Source organism: Falco cherrug, chromosome 9 (assembly GCF_023634085.1).
Source record: "Falco cherrug isolate bFalChe1 chromosome 9, bFalChe1.pri, whole genome shotgun sequence".
Classification (NCBI taxonomy): Eukaryota; Metazoa; Chordata; class Aves; order Falconiformes; family Falconidae; genus Falco; species Falco cherrug.
In genome coordinates, this window is record NC_073705.1 from 19146144 (window position 1) to 19165477 (window position 19334).

General features: G+C 41.3%; 1 protein-coding gene across 3 annotated transcripts in view; it reads left to right on the forward strand.

Annotated features, from left to right (window-relative positions):
• Positions 1-6757: 6757 nt before the first annotated feature.
• The window catches only part of VCL (vinculin), a 60422-nt gene continuing 47845 nt past the window's right edge, over positions 6758-19334 (forward strand). The window contains exons 1-2 of one of the 3 annotated variants that reach the window (XM_027812157.2): positions 7205-7341; positions 14109-14308. In XM_027812157.2, the coding sequence (XP_027667958.1) occupies positions 14297-14308 (12 nt within the window). In that variant the 5' untranslated portion in view covers positions 7205-7341; positions 14109-14296. Of the gene's footprint in view, positions 7342-14108; positions 14309-19334 lie in introns of all 3 variants that reach the window. The other 2 variants (XM_005443854.4, XM_005443853.4) reach the window with 2 other exon arrangements.

Here is a 19334-nt window from a genome sequence, read left to right on the forward strand (position 1 = left end):
CCTCTAGGACAGGTTTATGAACCTCTTGTTCTTATCCTCTGAATACTCACCTGTGTAACGGGGTAAAAATCCAGCCCACTAACACTTAACCCCTAACAGGAAAGCAAGGCAAAGGACAGGGATCTTCTCTATGTGTAAGTAATTCACAATTTTGTTCTTAATACTATGAATCTAGCTATAGAAGAGACTAAGAAAAAGATGATCATGTTTTCAGTATACTTCAAAAAGATTATAAAACAAATCTTAGGGGTGCAACATGTCACAAGGACAATTTTTTCAAGCCACCAAGTGTCACATGGATCAGTGTTATTCTGGATTTTTCCCTTTGCAAGAGGGCAAAACTCTCACTACAGTCCTAATCATCTTTAAACCTGTGAGAGGCACAGTGCTGAATACACTGTTCATTCTGTGACACCACTGCCTTTTTATGAGGAACAGAGAACAAAATGTATACATTCACAGAGCAATCTTACAACGGTCCTACCAAATTCTCTGCAAGTACAAGGTCCAATTATGTGACACTAACTCTAGGTTCAGGATCTCAAGGCAGGAAGAAGGAAATATTTTTGTATTAGGTTAATTTTCTTTCTTTACTGTAATTACTTGAAGCTCCTCTGAGATCTGAGACACTAGAAGAGTTTGAGTCAAGATGAATTAATGCATATGGCACAGACATGAAAGTCAAAAGTATGTCAATGTGACTTATTCTGTGGATTTATACCTCCACTGTACATGGAAGAAGTTTACACATATATACAGAAATTTGGTGCTATCTAGCAACTTCATTTTTAAATTATTGCCTAATGTGGCCATTTAGTTACTTGCTGATTGCAGTGAACTCCTATATCTACTAATAAGGTGCTGCAAGTCTTTAGTATGCATGCTAAATAAGATAATTATTTAAGCCATAAAGAATCTATGAAAGAGTTAAAGACCTTCATGATTATCCAGTTAAAAAGCAATTGCATAGATGCATGTATTCAAAGAGTTCATTATCACCAAATACAGTACTATTTAATTTTAGCCAGTGGCCTTTCCAGAAGTCTTGGCCAGTCTGAAGGCTTTGGCTTTGTGGTGAATTGGAATGTACACAAAACTGCAGAAACTCCTGAGCATGTTCATTCTGCAGTAGGGATATATATAATTTATACGACTCCAAAGCAGCAAAACACTTAAAATTTCAGACTGATCTTACACTTACCAATACACACATGCTTTCATACTTCAGTAAATCAAATCCACTATGAGGAACTACTAGGAAAGGAGTTGATACATACAAACATCTAATATTACAGGGTGAGGTGCTGGGAGGGGAAGCCTGCAGAGGCACTGATAAACGTATAGGCAAGAGAATGCAAGTATTGCACATGTCATCTTACAGGTTGATTCGGATACAGGGGTCCTTGAAATTGAATTGAACATAATTACATGCAAAAATACTTAATCAAGAACTGAGTATCAAGATGTGTTTTTGCAAGGCAGATAACAAATTTGAGAACTTACTGTAGGCATCTCAGCTGAGGTACATCTGTGCATTTCAGTGCAAAGTAAAACAGGGAAGCTTAAACTTATCAAAAAGAGTGATTTAAACCAACCTTCCCCTTTTTAAAGAAATGCGCAAAGAGCATACAAGAAGTCAGTTGCCACATCTCAGCTAGTAGATGCAGTACCTCTGTGAACTGCTTGATCACAAGAATCTTACTGCTCCCAAAAAGCATATTTTTCGAAAAGAATCATGGTAAGCTGAATGACAGCATCCACATAGGTTTAATATTCTTAGCCCAAACACGTTTAACATCTTCAGTTTATTTGCCTCAGTTTCCCTGTGTCCATGTGACCATAAATATTAACCAAAATCACTAGTGGTAAAATGAATGTTTAGACTGGTAAAATGGTCACCTACTATAAATAAAGCACTTAGATTGTTTATCAGATAGTCAATTATATTGACAAGGTCTGAGCCAGCATACATACACTCAGAACACAAGTATACATCTCTCATTGCCTAAAAATGCTATTTCAAAGAACACTTCCATAACAAATGTGATATTTGGTGGAATATATAGGAAGAGTTTTAAAAATTCTTTTTCCTGAAAACTACCTGTTGCTTTTTGAAAAACTAAAGTCTATCATAGGTTCATAATAATGTTGTCACAAGACTAGAAAGGCTTGAAGGACTATACAAAATCATACATGCTTTACATATACATGATAATATATTCTCATCTGGAATTATTTAGGAAAAGTAGGAAAAACTGTTTTTTTGAGTTAGCAGTTTCTAGGACAAGCATTAACATATATATGCACACATATGTATTTAATATGCTCATCTTTTCTAGATGATTTATGTTCTTGAAAACATTCCTTGAATTGTTTTTACAGTTGTGATACTTCACAATAAACCACTTAGGAATGCAGTGTAGTTAATAAAATGCTTTGCGTTCAGCGCAGTTGGCACAGTAACTTAAGATGATGAAAAAATAAACTACATTTGCATTCTTGGTTTCTCAGTAGATACTACATAGCTGTGTAGAACTACTAGCAAGAAACTCCTTGACGGAGATAGTGAATTAGTAGCAGCATTCTCTGCAGATCTAAGCCCCGCTGCATTTTAACAACACAACACACCTACAGAAGGGCAGCTAGGAACCAAGCAGTGTTGTGTGATGGAACAAAGTTCATATTTGGGAGGTGGCTGACAACAGTGATTTAAATTTTCCAATCCTAATAGGCTGCTCCCATCTAGCTCTGATAGTGACTGATGATGAGTCATTACAGAAAAATCCTGAAACATTGGTTTCTTGCAGTTCCTAGAACACAGCCAGTCACTACCCAGAACTAAACAGAACCTAACCTAGTTTCATGGCAGGACTCATCTTTATAATGGCAAGGCACACTGACAGACTGTTATGGTGAAATTAAACTGTCATACCTCCTTGGTAATCTGTTCTTTCTTTCCTCTAGGTTGTCATTTATTAGGTGTGAAATGTCTTCCTTTTGTGCCAGTCAGCTATGAGTATAGTACTACCATTCCACAACAAAACCATGACAAATGTAAAATTTATGTTTAAGGCAGACATGACCAGAGAAAGGGGAAAAAAAAAATATTTTTTGTTTTTTAACTTCACTCATCCATTGCTTACTCCCCAGATTACCCAAAGTCAATGCTTGATGAGAGGAAGTGCAGAATGCATGGACCTTACAGTCTATGTCCACTGATCAACAGTAGCCTCCAATCCTCCAGAAGCTAAAAAGAGACTCTAATCCCTAAATTTCAACATATGCTTAAATCTTCTTCATAGGACCAAGACAGTAATGCAATTCAGTTTATGCAACATATGAATACAGCTTTTCTGTAAACTTTCTCAGGCAGCTGATGAGGTGTTACTCAGAAAAGTCAGGAGTTGGTGCAGCCAAGGAAAATCAGTTCATTCCAGCGAAAAGTGATTAATCACGGACAAGTGCATCTGCCTAGAAAACCAAATCTTTCTCTGCTGTGGTAGCTAACACTGAAAATAACCACTGTAAAACAGGTTGGTGCTTAGAGCTAACCAGACACATACCCTTCAATGAGGTATTCATACTAGCAAAACCACCTTATAATTACAGACACCCGCAAGTTCGTGAAGCTCTTTGAAAATAGTTCTGTTCCACTGCTCCTATCACTTGGAGCTGCAATGCCATGTACCCTGACTGCAGGACACAGAACTCTCTGAAAGATACTGTTGGAAGAAGCTGCATTGCAGCTACATTGTTTGTAAGCGCAGTGTTCTCCCTTTTTCTATCAAAGCCTATTACCTCTGTATCTGTACATCTCACTTCAGTGGAAGCAGAGGATTTCTTTGCTTCATTAAAGACTTCATTACGTGTGAGAAAAGGAGAATTCATCTGATCATCTGGGACAGAGACACATTATGGCCCTAAAGTCAATGTAGATTTTCGTAAGCAGAAGAGTCTGGTGACATCAAGTTCTCTGCAGATATGGATTTTACTGGACTCAGCTGAGTTCTTATGGAACAGTAAAAGGCATGGAAAGAGCGACTTAAAAGCTAATCCTTTCATTCTAACCACTTTAACTTACTTGAGATGCTAATCACCACTGTCATGCTGATAATAGATACTGCTTCTTAACAATACTAAGATTTTGAGCCCGTGGAAAGGAGGTTCAGCATCTCTTTTTTTCCTCAGTGGAGAATCTATTGTCGCATGTGTAATACCATACTTGAAGAGGACAAAAGAATTCATACATCGCCACGCTGGGCTCAATAAATGGAAGATACTGGGATCAAATCTATTGTTACTTTCTAACCATCTGTTACGACCTGAAGAGTTAATGAAACTGTATAAACTGGAGATGCAATCTCACAGTAGTAGCTCAATTAATGTATAATTACAGACAGAATAGTGCAAAGGGCAAAGGAAACTGATTTTTTCAAAAAAGTACCTGCTGCATAGCTGTTACTCATATGACATCAATGTGACATCTGGATACTGCAAAGGAAAGAGAAAACACTGTAAATGTGGTACTAAAAAAGAAAAAATCCCCCCAAAAGCAGTGCTACATGTATTGCTGTTAGTTGCATGGAATTTTGCTGGATGTGGCTTCAAAGATTAGGTAGCCACAGCAATAGCAGGCAGAGAACTTCAGGGATGGGCCTGCATTATGGTCATGTACTACAGGCAATAAAAATTGATTTTTGCAAAATTAGGCAGAAATAACACCAATTAACCCAAACAGTGAAACAAACTTAATACCGACACAGCCCCAAATACAGACACACATATTTTGGCCCTGTAGATGAGTAAAGTTTCAGAAGGTTACCAAAGTTGTCCATCTGTTCTATATTTTATTTTGACTGTAGTAACTATACCTATTAGAGCCATCAAGATGGCCTTTATAATGATCAGATAACACTTTTTTCTTTAAAACATATGCATGCACATGCATATTTCAGCCAGAACTGAGCATCAAGAACAAGCATACAAGATCCCAAACTTAAAGCAATTAATTTTTAATCAGAGAACTTAGCTTATGTGCAAGTGCCACAGATGACTAAATACATGGTTTATTAGGTTCACATACTTTCACAAAACAGAATTTAGCAGATTATTAGTTCATAACATGGGCTAATTGCTTTCTGTAATTCCCAGCTGCTGCACATTACTATCCAGAAGGATTTTTATGCATGCTCATTATTACTGATCCATAGTATGCTAAAGAGGCACTGCTGGGAACGCATGTACCAGAAATGGTTAACTACACGCTATTTAGCCAATAGCTAACAATGTAAAATACTCTTACAGTGCATAGTTCAAGTGACTTGCGACACTCATCACTGCTGAGAGGTCAGTACTTTAAGGATGTTTTGAATGTCAATAACATAATTTGGCTACCTGTTATCAAGCCTCTTTCCAAACAAAACTGGATTGTACAAGATGGAAATTCATCGTCTGACTTATACTATTGCAGATTCAATAAATACACACAGGTAAACACAACTCCCAGCATACTAAAAGAAAAGAGAACAACAAAATACAGAAATTCAGAGCTAAAGGCATTACAAAGATTTCTAACCCTGCACAAAATCTGTTTTTCTTAGCTCTTCAGGCCTACAACCTGTAACTACCCCTGTAGCTCCAACTATGGCAACTCCGGTACTAGAAGCCATAGACCAATCCTTGCACGGACCAGAAGCCTTACTCATGTAATTGCTCTGTCTATAGGTCCCGGTGCCTGCTGCTGGGACCAGCTGCATTCAAAGGCTGCCCAGAAAGCATATACCGTTTGCTCCGGAACACTGAGGGGTGAAAGCCAGGCTGACAGGAACATTGATTTATAGCTGAAAATAGCAGCACCAGGACAGAACAAAAAACTATCTAAGAGCCAGGAATAATTTTCCAAATCTAATTCTGTGCTCACATTATCATGGAAGAAGCACAGACCTCAATCCCTTGCTCCTATGGTTTATTTTATTACTGTGAGTGCTCCCAATGTCACACGAGACACCGGGCAAGCGATGCCAGAGAGCAAGGGCGGCCCAGCACCCTGCATGAGCTCTCATCCTAAGTTTTATTAAGCCCGGCTACGACATTTCCAGGCCTCAGGGCTGTGCTCCTGCCTCTACCAAGGCGGGAAGCGGGCCACTGGCGGCGGTAGGCCGCCCTGTACCGAGCGGCGGGGCCCTGGCCCCTCACCCCTGCTACACCGGGGTCTACAGGGGTAGAAACCTATAGAAACCGCCAGCCGCCACTCACTCTCCCCTTGCTCGGCGCTGCCGGGCCGCCTGGCAACCCCGCCGCCGGGGCGCTGCCCTCTCCCCTCAGGAGGGGCGGGAAGCGGCTTCTCCTCAGCGGGGGCGGAAGCGGCTGGGACCGCGCCCGGGGCGTGCCGGCCCGGTTGTGGGCGCCCTGTGGACAGGGCGGCGGGGAAGAGGAGGCGGGTGACGGGCGGCGGGCAAGGGGCAGCCTCTTTCCTCAGCCACCCCCTCCCCGGACACAGCTGCCACACGCACCCGCCGGGGCAGCTCGCCTCAGCCCAGCGGACGGCGGCGGCGGGGGCGGCGCGCAGGGATCCCGCCACCCTCGTACCCAGCTTTCATCGTCTCCTTATATGGACACCAGAATGTCTGATGTCACCTCAACGCTGGGAAACCAGCCGCCCGCGCAACCAAGCTTAGTTGGGAAGGCGGGAGGATGGTGCGGGAAAGACTGGGGGGGTGGGGGGCGGAGGGAGGTGCTGGAATGCTGACGGACGCGGCGTTGCGCCACTGGGAGCGGCGGTGGCGGCTCGGCCATTGGGTGAGAGCGGCCGAGGGGGCGGGGAGCTGTGGGAGGGGTAGGTTGTGGTGGTTGAAAAGCCGCCGCCGGGCGGAGGAGCGGTGCCAGTGTGGGGTGGGCACTACCAGGGGGAGGCAGGAGGGCAGCGAGTTCGAGTCCCGCCTCCGCCAGCCTGAAGCGGGAGTCGCTGCTCCGGGCTGCTGCGATCTGCTGAGGGACGAGGGGAAGGCCCGCGGGGGTGGCTGTGTTCTTCTTTTTTTTTAATTTATTTTATTATTTTTTTTAATCTCTTTCGCGGAGGCCGCGGCTTTCTCTGCGGGGCGTCAGCCCGCAGGGACAGAGTTTGCCAGGAGTTTGTGCTGACTTCGGGCCCCGGCCCCCCGCCCCGCCGCCGCCATGCCCGTCTTCCACACACGCACCATCGAGAGCATCCTGGAGCCGGTGGCCCAGCAGATCTCCCACCTGGTCATTATGCATGAGGAGGGAGAGGTGGACGGCAAGGCCATTCCGGACCTCACCGCCCCCGTGTCGGCCGTGCAGGCCGCTGTCAGCAACCTGGTGCGGGTGAGTAGCGGCGGCCGGCCCGCCTCCTCCCGCTTTGCCTCACGGCAGCAACTTCGGCCGCCGCGGCCAACTTCGTGGTCCGGCGGCGCCGGCCTGGCGCCTACAGGTGTGGCTCCGCCACCTCACGGCCGGCCGCGAAGGGGTTAACCCGGGGAGGCTTTCTGGACCTCTGCGGCTCCTGTCTGGAAGCCGCCGCCGGTTGTTCCCGCCCCGGCCGGCGAGGGAGCTCGGCGGGGCAGCGGGCTCCCGCCGCCCTCCCGTCGGGGGAAGTCCGCCTGGCGCCCACCTGAGGAGCGGCGGCAGGGCGGGGGGCGCCGCTGCGGTTCGTACTGTCCTGAGGCGCCGCGCAGATGTCTCTGACAACGCTCGGGGCTCTTCTGCTGTCTTGGAAACTCCTATTTTAAGTGTATGCGCTATAAAAGGCAAAATACTTGCTGTGATACTCTTCTTAAAAAAAAAAAAAGAACAACTCCAAACCTCCCAGGCATTTGACTGGGATTTTTATCTTGTGAAGGCAGGCAGCTGGCGGCCGGCGCGGGAGGCGAGGCGGGACAGCCCTGCCGTTTGCAGGCAGGCGCTGGAGTTATAATTTTCTCCGTTTGTTCCATAGCTCCGGGTGTCGGTTAACGGTTAGCTTGTGGGGAGCTAAAGGTGACCGAAAATCGAATCGGCTTGAGTCTCTCCACTTCTTGAAAGCAGCTGTCCGTAGAGTGTGTCTTGTAAGGCTGGAGTATTGGCAGTACGGGCTTTCTAGTTTCAGGTGCAAATGGCTAATAAATTGGAAATGTTTTAGTTGTGTTGTGTTATACTTTTGTACTGCCTCAAAAGAATAGCAAACTGTTGCAAGGCAGAAATGTCTTCTTTCACTGCAGCATTGCATACTCTTCGAATTCACGAAGAATTACCTGGTAATACTGAACTTGCACTTCTGTTAAGTTCATTTAGTGCTACTTGGAACTAATTTCTGAACATCAGATGTTACTTTCTCACTCTGAATCACGTAAAATTCTTAGTCATTCGTGGCAAGCAATAACCCTTGCCAGCGAAATTTACCTTAATGAATTGGCTACATATAGTTAAAATACTGCGTCAATGGTAACTGATGTATTAGTGCACATTTGAAATAATGAGGCTTGTGGGTATAAGAAGCTGTCAGGATGACTAATGCACGTGATGTATTTATCAGCTTTTGGCCTGTGGAACTTGCTATTGCTAGAATAACATGACACTTCAAGGTTTCACAGTTTATTAGAGTGTAACAACTCTTGGTCCCCATGAATTTTACAGGATGTACCATCTGGAATGTGCGCTTTCTACTGACTTTCACTGAAACTCTGGTTTGGGTGAAAAACCAGTCAGTCTGCAGCAATGAACTGAGGTAATAGGTGTGTTGGCTGTAAGGGTGTGAAGCCTGAGTGTATGGAATACTTTTCCTTGAAAGGAAAACTTTAAAATAACCTTTTGCCTCTCTGGCCTCTCTGATGTTAGCCTGTATCACTGGATTGTGTGGCTATTCCACCCTGAAACCTGATCTGATAAAGTAGCATTTATTAGAGAAATGTAGAAACAGAATTAATTTCTTTGTACAGCTTGCTAATGCCAGCTCTTATTTCACTTTGGACTGTTTCGGAAGCCTCTGCTAGCTAGGTAGAAGGAAAGGCTGTTGAATCATTTTTCTGTGTTAATTCACAAAGAACAAATAGAAGTGGTGTAATCTGAGATGGTACTTAGAGGGAAGATTCCCTGATCTGGTAGAATGCAGCTTTGACTGCATTAGGAAAAATAAACTAAAGTTCTGTTTACTGTCTGGAGCAGTGTTTTCAGGGTGTCATTCTGAAGCGTAAAGGTGATTTGTGAAACTGCAGTGTCACAGGAGCAGGAGTATTTGTGCAGATGGGTTATCTAATTGCAAGCCTTCTGGTGGCTTCACAGGTGACAGCAAGGATGGATTTGCCAGTACCACCAAGACGGTGATGTAGCTGCTAGCTCTTTCTGTTGCTTGCTGTCTGCTCAGGGCTCTTGGCATAGCATGACTGTCACAAAGTAAGTGACAGTAAGTACTGACCAGCAGAGAAGTTTTTAAGATATAACTTGACACACACAGCAGCACCATTCTCTGGCTCCCCAGCCTATAGTAAGGACTCCACAGTTTGGGAGGTGGAATATTTGATTCATAAAACTATTCCATCTGTAAGTAACTGATGGTAGCAACTGTTTGAAGTGCTGAGACCCATTCCTGTGCAAGGCCTAGGAGATGGGTTGTGTGGAGAAATGGGGTAGGAAATGAGAAACCATACTGACATCTTTCTATATCTCAGTTGCTAACCACAACTAGCAGGTCAGGGAAATCATCGGTAAGGGTCTCTTAGCTTATAGATAGCCTGTCTGGTAGTCATGGTTTATCAGATGTTTCCTTGAAGTAGAGCACTTTCACTCAAAGTAAAAAAAATGTGGTCTAGAGTAAGATTAAGATTAACTGGGATCACACTTGATGAGAGCAACACCCTGTAGCACTAGGTCAGTCATTCGTGTCAGAGGCTTCTGTTGCTTTCTAAAGTTAAGTCTCTTAAAACTACCATCACCTGAAGCCTACTCCACCTAGGGACAACTAAAACAACACAGGTTACTCTCAAAACAGGTGAAACTCCATGCTAGTATGTAGGCAGTGACATAAAATGTAAAACAAACCAATGAAAAACCCCACAAAAACACCCCCAAAACTTTTGAAGGGTTGCATTTGGTGTAGCTGTAGTCAGCTGCCCTATCTCATCCTAGTGGATGAAGTAGTAATCACCTGAAGCAATCTGCATGTTCTGGGTGCATATCCATGAGCTTCTGTCAAGTGAGAGGTTGCCTGGGGTTGCAGGGCCATGCAGAAAGAGCTGTGTGTTTTCCCTGATCAGGCTGTGAATTGCTGACCAACACCTGCAAACAATCAGCTTGGAAATCATCTATAACAATGAATTTGTGAAAAATACAGCCTTCCTTGAAATCCCTGTGATGATTGCAGCAGCAGAAGTCAAATACATGGCTAAACACTTAGAATGAGGAGAAATGGTCAGACTTGTGGGGAGTGGGCAGTAAAACAGCATCTTCATCCCTCAGTTTTCTTCTGGCATAGCTGACTTGCCTGTATCTCACGGTACACAAGAGGAGTGAGCTGTTGAGGGCAGCTGAGTCTTTTTCTTGTATTGAGAGAAAAACTAGCTTGCAGTATTTATGTATCTTGGAATGGGATGGAGAAAGAATTTTCTGCATAGCACAAAAGATGGCTCTCAAGGGATCATAGCAATGTTCTGAATTTTTTCTTGATGTTTGAATCTTGTCATGGGATGTGTATAGGTCAGTGCCTCCCCATCTCCAGGTCATTGTACTGGAGTATCTTTAAGCTGAAAGAAATGGGTTGTTACAGCAGTTCATCTGAACTCTACAGAAATCAAACTTAGTGACAAGTGAATGGGAGTACTAGACAAGCCCTGATGATCTCATGAGAGAGTAGGTCTTTTTGTTATAGGTGTCTAGGTCTTTTCTGTATGTACTAGAAACTTGTGGTTAGAGTTAGGAGAAACTGTTTTTAAATAATAAACTTCCTTCTTTCTTGAAATAGAACATTCTGCTTCAGTGGACCTACAATTTATTTAGGGATAATTTAGGATATTGTGTGAACTGTGACCATATGCTCTGAGAAAGGGGATATAAACCCATTAGGGTGTCTGTGTGGGAGGGACAGGAAAAAGATAGATTAATTATTAATTGGACAGAAAGCAACTTTGTAACAACAAAAGACCATCACAAACTTCTTTCTTGCGTTTATCTGTTAAGAATCATCTTTACACAAGTGATACATTAGCTTCTGAATTGAATGGAGTAATCCTTGTTTTGTTGTTAGGCTCGGATGTGTAATTTATACTAGTCTCCTCCATGAGCTTTAAAAGGAATATTTCATTCTTTGTTTCTTTAAATGTGCATCAAGATGGTGAATGCCTCCACAGGCAGCTTGCTTTTTGGGCATAAAAACTGAGGATACCCTTGTGGAATGGATAACCTTAAAGTGGCATTTGGACTAAGAAGTCCCATATGCCAGCAATATGGTGTATACCATTCCTGCTCTGGAAAACTTGACCTATGCTTTCTGCTGCATGAGTGAATTACACTAGCGAGGGAGGAGTTGTTAAACCCATATTAAGGTTCAATGTTTAGCGATTTAGTCTTGTTCCTGACTTTAACTTAAGAGTGTCTTGTAGTTTTGCTTTGTGGTTTGGAACAAGATGACACCCCCCACCCCCCCCCGCCCCAGTGGTATTGGATTGTGGACATGAAATTCCTTTTATAGAGTTTAATAAAACAATGAACCAAATACATGTTTCAGTATGTTCTAGGTTTAGAAATGTGTAGCTTCAGAACATAAGTGGGGTAATTTTCAGGTGTCTTCCCCTTCCTAATAGAGTTGAAATTTGGATTGATGAAGCAAATCTTTGAGAGGATGTATCTGTAGTTAAGCAGTGATTTTAAAGATGCAATTGCAAGCATGTGGTGTTAATGTTACTGGAAGTGGTGGCTGAAATCATTAACTAGTTGTTGCAAATGGTAGGGTCTGTCTCTTGTTCCAAATCTGCTAGAAATCTTAAATAAAAACCAAATGACGCGCTTTTGCCATTTTCCAAAGGCAAGAATAGGCCAGTCCTAGTCAGTCCTTGCCTTGAGTGTTGCTTAATTTTGGTAGTGGCTTCACATTTAACTAAGACAAACTTGTTATCCCCACTTCTCTGTTGTACAGCTTGTATGTGTTGTTCCTAAGCTCTTGTTTCTGACTGCATTTTTTTCTATTAAATCTTATTAGCTTTGTATTTCTTCACCTCAAATATGAAGACTAAGTATCAGTCTTCTGCTGACATTTCTCACTTTGAAAAGCAAGTCAGATTGGCACACTAGACCTTTAAGAAACATTGCAATGTAATGTTTTCTTTTCAACAAAAATTCTGTTCTACCACTTGCTCAGTCAAATGCTGAGAAGCAATTAGTCTTATATAGAACTTGCTGCTGTGGCCACAGTTCTCAATTTCTGCAAAATGGTAACCTTCCTGGAATTAATCTTTAAACACAGTGATAGGAGTTCTTGCTAAGGAGCATTGTTGTTACCTAATTTGAAGAGTGAAGTATCTTTTTTAACTACTTAAATGTTATAAGTGCATCAACTATATTGTCATGTTAAATTATATAATTTTGTGGTTTTTATGACAACAGGCAAGAGAGAATTAACCCTAAATCAAGCCCTGTAGTTGGAGTTTAAAACAAGAACTTGTGTTGATGCGTGGCAATACACCACAGATTAGCAGCTATTGCAAGTACCTGCACTTCAGAAGATAGTTTCTGGATACAGGCTGACTTGCTGCATGGAGAGATGGAATGATGAATTAAAGGCTGGATCTTTTCATTCACAAATATTTCATCAATAGATATCTATTTAAAACATGAGCCTAGCATGCTAGCAGCTCAAAACTGATGTGGTGGGGAAACTCCATGTACATAATATTTGGAAGTAGGTCTAGTTTGTCCCTGTATTAATTTCAGGCTCTAGTGCATCTGTAAGAATATGAAAAACTGGATAGAGAATCAGTGGAGAGAGCAAACCTCGCCTTTGTTTATTTTACCTAGTAATTCAAGTCTACTGAGGTATGACTTGTACTTGCCCATATCCTGAGACTAGAACCAAAGTTTTCTGGGAGAATATAAGGAGCAACTCACTTTGGAACAAATCTCTTACTCTGAAGTAAATAATATTCTGATACTTCAGAATAATTATTTACATTGTTATCCATTGAATATTATGAATAATACTGACTGATGAAAGGGGAAAGAAGGAGGAAAAAAAAACCACCCTCAGCTGCTGAAGGCTTTTCATGATGACTGAAACTGTCAATTCATATTGACTCTTAGTTGATGATGATCTCTTTCTCACTGAGAGAGCACATGTTGGAACAGTTTCTCAGTACCCTGACTTCGTGGGTAGGGTAGGAAACTGGTGATTCATGTCAGGGTTATCCAGTAAAGAGCAGGAAAAAAGAAACAAGTCGTTCCTGTAGCAAACTTCTGTGTCTTGTTGCTGTTGGCTTAGAATTCCTATGAAGAGACCTATTGTAAGAAAACTGCATTGCATTTTCCATGAATGGTTACACCCACAGAACAGAGAATGTAAGCTGATCTTTCTCAGAGGATCAGTTTTTTCTTTGTGCCAAACTTTCAGTGTGTCTTGGGGACCTGGATTTGCCGAAGGCAGTTTTTCTCAGTTAAGACTGAGGTAAAGAAGGTACTGAGTGTCAGCCTTTTCTGTGTTGTGACCACCCCCACACCTATTCAGCAGCGTGAATGAAAAGTGAAAAAAGGACATTTTACCTAGTCATGATTTTGCTACTGCTGTACTTCCATAAGCATTTTTCATTGTCCTTCATGTCCCTCACCAGATTTAATTCTGTCTAGACTTTGAAATGGACTCCATTGCTGCATGCTCAGACAGTGTCTCTGTATTCCTCCTGAGTCACCTGCATCATCCATGCAGGCCTCCTGCCACCTTTGCTTAGCTAACCACTTATCAGGGTGAACCATCCCTGAGCTTGGAGGAGGTGATCCTTCAAAATCACCCAGCTGTCCAGAACCTGTCTTATTTCTAAGACTGTATCCCTTGGAATCTCTCTCTCCAAGTAGATCCCTGAAGAGGCTGAAGTCTGTCTACAGCTCAGGGTCTGATTAGTCTTGTTTCTTCCTTTCAGGATTCTGAATTCCACTGTCTCACGGTCACTGAAGCTAAGGTTGCACCTGACCTTTGCATTCCTGACAAGTTCATCCTTGTTTCTAACAGCAGAGTGCCTTCTGTCTTTGGCTCCTCAATTTTTATCTATTTGCTGATGAAAGATGATATTTAGGGCTTACAGTATGTGATAGAAGTACAGTATTTCTCATGGCAGTGAAGGTAAGCAGTTTTCATATTAAACTGATTTTCTGTCATGGCCTAAGAAAGTTTGACTTGGGCAACTATCATGCTTAATCCTTGTCCTCAGGTACATGTCGTGCATAAATGAAATGATGAAAAACAGAACTGAGGAAAAAGTACTGATTTGGCTAGTTGAGAAGCTTTATGCTCAGATATGTTTGGGTATGCTGCAACTGTTCTGGTCTCGTTGCTCTACAAATTAAAGTTGTAACACTTTTCAGTCACTTGAGTAGATACAGTAAATATTGTATGGTAATTCCAAAATTGTCTGAATTCCTTAACTGTTGTAAAAGGTAAAGACTACTTCAAGGTGGTCTGAGTTCAGGCTAGCAGTAGGCAAAGACCAAAAGCCTTGTTCTGTAACGAATGTAAATATAACCTGATTTGCAGTTCATAAGGATATTCAGAAGTACTTGGTATTCTTGTGGTGGTGTTTATCCAGCAATGCATCTTTTTTAAAAGGTGATAGAAAAGATGGCATTTTGTCTTTTCTTTTTAATGGGCACACACTGATGGCAGTACTAGACTGTTCTTTTCAATGTTTATTTTGTTTGTGGGAATAGTGATGTACAATGGTATTAAACCTGAACTGCATTTTAGTAGCCAAGTCTTTACATGAATTAGACAACCCTGTCCCTCCTTAAATGCTGAAGAGTGCACAAGGAAATAACTATAAAAATTAATTTCTTAAATGGGTGTAGTCACAGAAGTGCCAGAGTAGCAGTATGAGAAGTGGTGGTTGTTTTTGTAACCCCTGAATTGATGAGGAGCACTCTGGACTGTACTGGATAAGTCGCAAATGTCACCTTACTAAGCCAGCTGCCAGTAAGCCAGGCAAACAGAAATGACTGCTCTTCCATCTTTAGTTCTTTTAAATTCTCAACAAATATGTGCTATGTAATGTGGGGAGCAGGTGCATCAAAATGGGAAGCTTATTAAAGGCTGAGCCAGGAAAGTCCATATCAATTTCCTTGCCCATTCTAATCTCCCAGCTGTTTTCTGGCTATCAGCTCTTCAGTTGCAGAAAAGTCTGAAGACTGCCCTTGTCAAGCAGGGAAGCTATTAAAAGCTGTCATCTGGAACTTGAATTATTCCAGCTGAGTTGCTTCCTCTGCTGTCTTGAAACATTTTCCTGAGTTTAGAAGAGACTGTATATTGCAACTGTTTTTGAGGGGGGAGGCATTAATAAAACTTTTTTATGCAGGCCTTGTTTTGTTTGGCTGCACAGATCCTTCCATGGAAGGAGCAGAAACAGACTTCAGCCAGAATAATAGTCAGTACTTGTGAGAGCCAGTAACTTGTAAGTTGCAAAAGTTTTTGGATTAATTTGGCTCCTGATGACCACAAACTTGGTTATTTCTTGAACAAATGGACTTACTCATGAGTAAAGTGTCTGTCTGTGCATAGGCAATGAATGGTTAAACCGTTAATCTCAAAATGGGATATAGTAGTACATAATTGAATAAAGTGATTAGTGCTAAGGTTTAGTAGTGTACAAGCTGGCATGCTCAATCTTCCTATTTAAACTCTACAAAAACCTTGTCAGTTGCTAATGTACATCAACGTAGTCATCTCAGCTTGCTTAGAGGTTTTTGTTACCAAAGTGTGTGATGTACTGAATATTTATATTGAGAGTTATCACTTTAAAAAAATACATGCTGCTTCAAGCATACAGTTAGAAGTTATTGGGAAGGTTACTTGCTTTATGTCTTTTGGCTTTTTAAAAAAAATCTTAGTTTTTTGTAACTTTGCTCAAGATATCTGATGTTTCCCATTTCAGCCTCTGAATGTATATACAGATGTCTAGATATCCTAAATATCCTTCAACTGATTGAAAGAAGACCTACTCTCAAATATAAAAACACTTACCTAAAAACCTGTAAGAGTTATGCAATAATTTAGGTAAGTAAACAGGTTGGTTAACTGACTGGTGTAGAGGACTACACTAAAAGTCACTTTGACAAGACTAGCTGTCTTTGCAGCTTTTACATCATAATAGTTGTGCTGAGTAACAGAGTTGGACAAATGGAGTTTCTCTCGAACTCTGGAGTAGTAATGAAAAGGTCACTTATTTAGCTTGCCCTGACACAATGACAAAAAAACCCCTGGATTGTGAAGGGCTTAGTAGTTGCCAAACCACGGACTTAACTGTAGCAACTAAAGAAGTGATGCCTGATTCTTTGCAACACTTAGAAAAAGTTCCTGTTTTCTCAAAAAAATCAAGGGGTGGGGAGTGGGAACCTCAGTAAGTTTTAGGTAGGTTTCAGCCTGACTTTCTCTGAGGAGGGGGAAAAATGTAATAGCTTGGCATTTCTTTTATTTCTCTTGTTATTGCTGGAGAAAACCTGCATTCCTTCGCCCTCTGAGACTCCACTGACACTTGGGCTGTCAGCCCAGCCAAGCCCACCCCACCTCCCCATGCAGCAAGAAAGAGTGTATTTTTCTGTTGATCTTCCCCCCACACCCCCCTTTCCCAGCTTGGTATCAGTGATTATCATACTTCAAAGCTATAGAATATAAAGTGTTTTATCCCTCAACTGCAGGCTAATTTCTGGCATAAGTTGTGCTGGCAATTTGGGGTGTGTGTGTGCAGGTGGAATGTCTAACCGTTCTCCAGTTATTCAGGACAGTGAAATGCTGAAGAGACTTTGCAACCCTGAAGCAGTGACTGTTACAAAGAGTTGTTTCTTAGCCTTTGTTGTGTCAGACTTCGACTTACTTGTCTGGCACTTTTTTTTTCTTGCAAAAAGCAAACTTGCCTGCCTGTGGCTTACTAGTTTGAAAAATGTTGGTGATTCAGATAACTAACCTTGGTACTGTGTGACAACGAAGGAAGTAAGCTGTGGAGGGGTTTGTAAGCTTAATGAATCTAGCTTCTGCTTTCACAGTTCAGTGTAATTCCTTTCTTCAGACAGGTTTTCCAGTTTGCTTGTTAGCTGGCCCAAAAACATGTATTTTCTGTTAAACATACTATAATGGTTGCTCTGAGGACTGGTTCTCTTCTATTCCATTGCTTTTAAATGTGGAGCAACTTGCTGAAGTAGGACAAAATGTTGGGAACAATTGTTGCTGACTGTTACATAGGAGATAATTTTAGTCAGATTTGCAGCTGCTGTTTCTCTTTTCAATCATGTTCTCATAGCAGGTAAAGGACCTGCATCTCTAAATGTGTTTACCTTACAAAGATTTAAAGGATTTTTCAGTAATTCCTGTTAAACTTCTAAAACTATTTTAACAGTTAGACATGGTACCTATAACTTCTCAAAGTGGTAGTAATGATACTATCAAGTGTTGGTGGCACTTAAATATCCTTTTTCTAATGTGGAGTTGATTTGTCAACCTTTCAATGTGACACAGCAATGGTTTGTTCTTACATCAACTGGATTATATGTATTTGTACAGTGGCTGGCATAATGGAACTCTAAAATGCTAACAAAATACAGTGGAAATAACTGCTTCTGTTCTGAAGAAGTTGAACTTTCTGATATCTTTTCATGATTTAGTGTAAAACTTATAAAGATTAACTTTGAAGACAAGTTTATAGAGGCTTTATTTCCCTATAACTTCAAATTAACAGTGATTAGGATTATACCTTTCGTGTGCACAAGGTGAAGCCAGGCTTTGGCCAGCTTTGCCAATCATGGGAACTTCATGAAATAAGCAGTTGTAACCTAGATATTTGTATGCACTGGATTGTAACCTTTGTTTGCTTAATTACCTAATTTCCCCCCTTTGCTTTTAATTGAACATAGTAGTAGCTTCATGTTACAGAGGTACACTGACAAAAGTCTGTGCAACCCCTCAAGCATGTTCAGATGCTACTGTCTACAGCAATAGGGTTAACCAACTCCATGGTACAAAGACATGTCCTGCAGATTTTGGTATTATATAAACTAAGCTTTCCAGTAGGAACAAGAGTAAGAGTAATGTTTTTATAATGCTCTGATTGGGTGAACATGGAATTATAGTTTAATGTATATTAATGTTAGTCAAAAGCACTGTTTTAGAAGTAGGCTGGCACCAGCACTGTTTTGAGTGGAAGTAGGTTTTAATGACTGAATGTAGACTGTAAAAGAGTAAAAAAGACTGGCTAAGAGTAGGTTCTATTCTAGATGGCATGGGAGATAATTTTTTCTGAGTGAGAAATTAGGTCTGTAGAATTAATCAAATGATTAAAAATTCCTAAAGGAATCACTGACAAGTAGGAATTGGATTACTCTTTATTGGTTATGTCATCCTTTAGTAGGAGATGCTGACTACATTGGTAACATCTGCTGCTATGCTATGGTTTATTAACTTTTACCAGAAAAACATTTAATCTCTTCAAAGAATACTTCTCTTTTTCAGGAAAATTATATATATAATTAAAGCTTTTTTGATGTGTCAAGTAGTTTGTTACCTTACCAAATAGTAAGCTTGAGTTTTATGCAGCTGTTAAAATTAGTTTTTAATAAGTCTTCATTTAACTTGCTGAGTGGCTGCTTTATAATATTTGCAAATTCTTTGTGATGATTCCCCACATAAGTGGGCCATCTTTACATGCTGAATTCCTTGCAGAGCTGGTATAAGTGGTAGTGAGCACTGAAGGCCAAATCAATCTGAAAATAATCACATAATCTCAAGTTTCTGACACACTTAAGCTTTTAATGGTGCTATAAATGAGCATGTCCCTTGGAAAGCAGCCCACTATTTCTGGTTCTTACTCTAATATAAGTAGATATTGTAGCTAATTAAAATGTTGCATTTAACATGTGAGCAGTGATTTACACCACTAACTCATTGTACATTTGAATTAACTGTTAGTCAAGTAAAATGCACAGTTCCTCTTTCAGAAGACTCTCAAAATGCTACAGAAGGTAGGTGATAACCATACAATACCTTGTTAGTATGTATTTTGCTGGTGAAGAAACACTTACCGTGGCAGGCCTTATGCCAAAAGAGGAATGCTGTGAGTTTCTGTTGCTTCATCTATTAGTGAGCACACAAAGATATTTTTTAATACAAT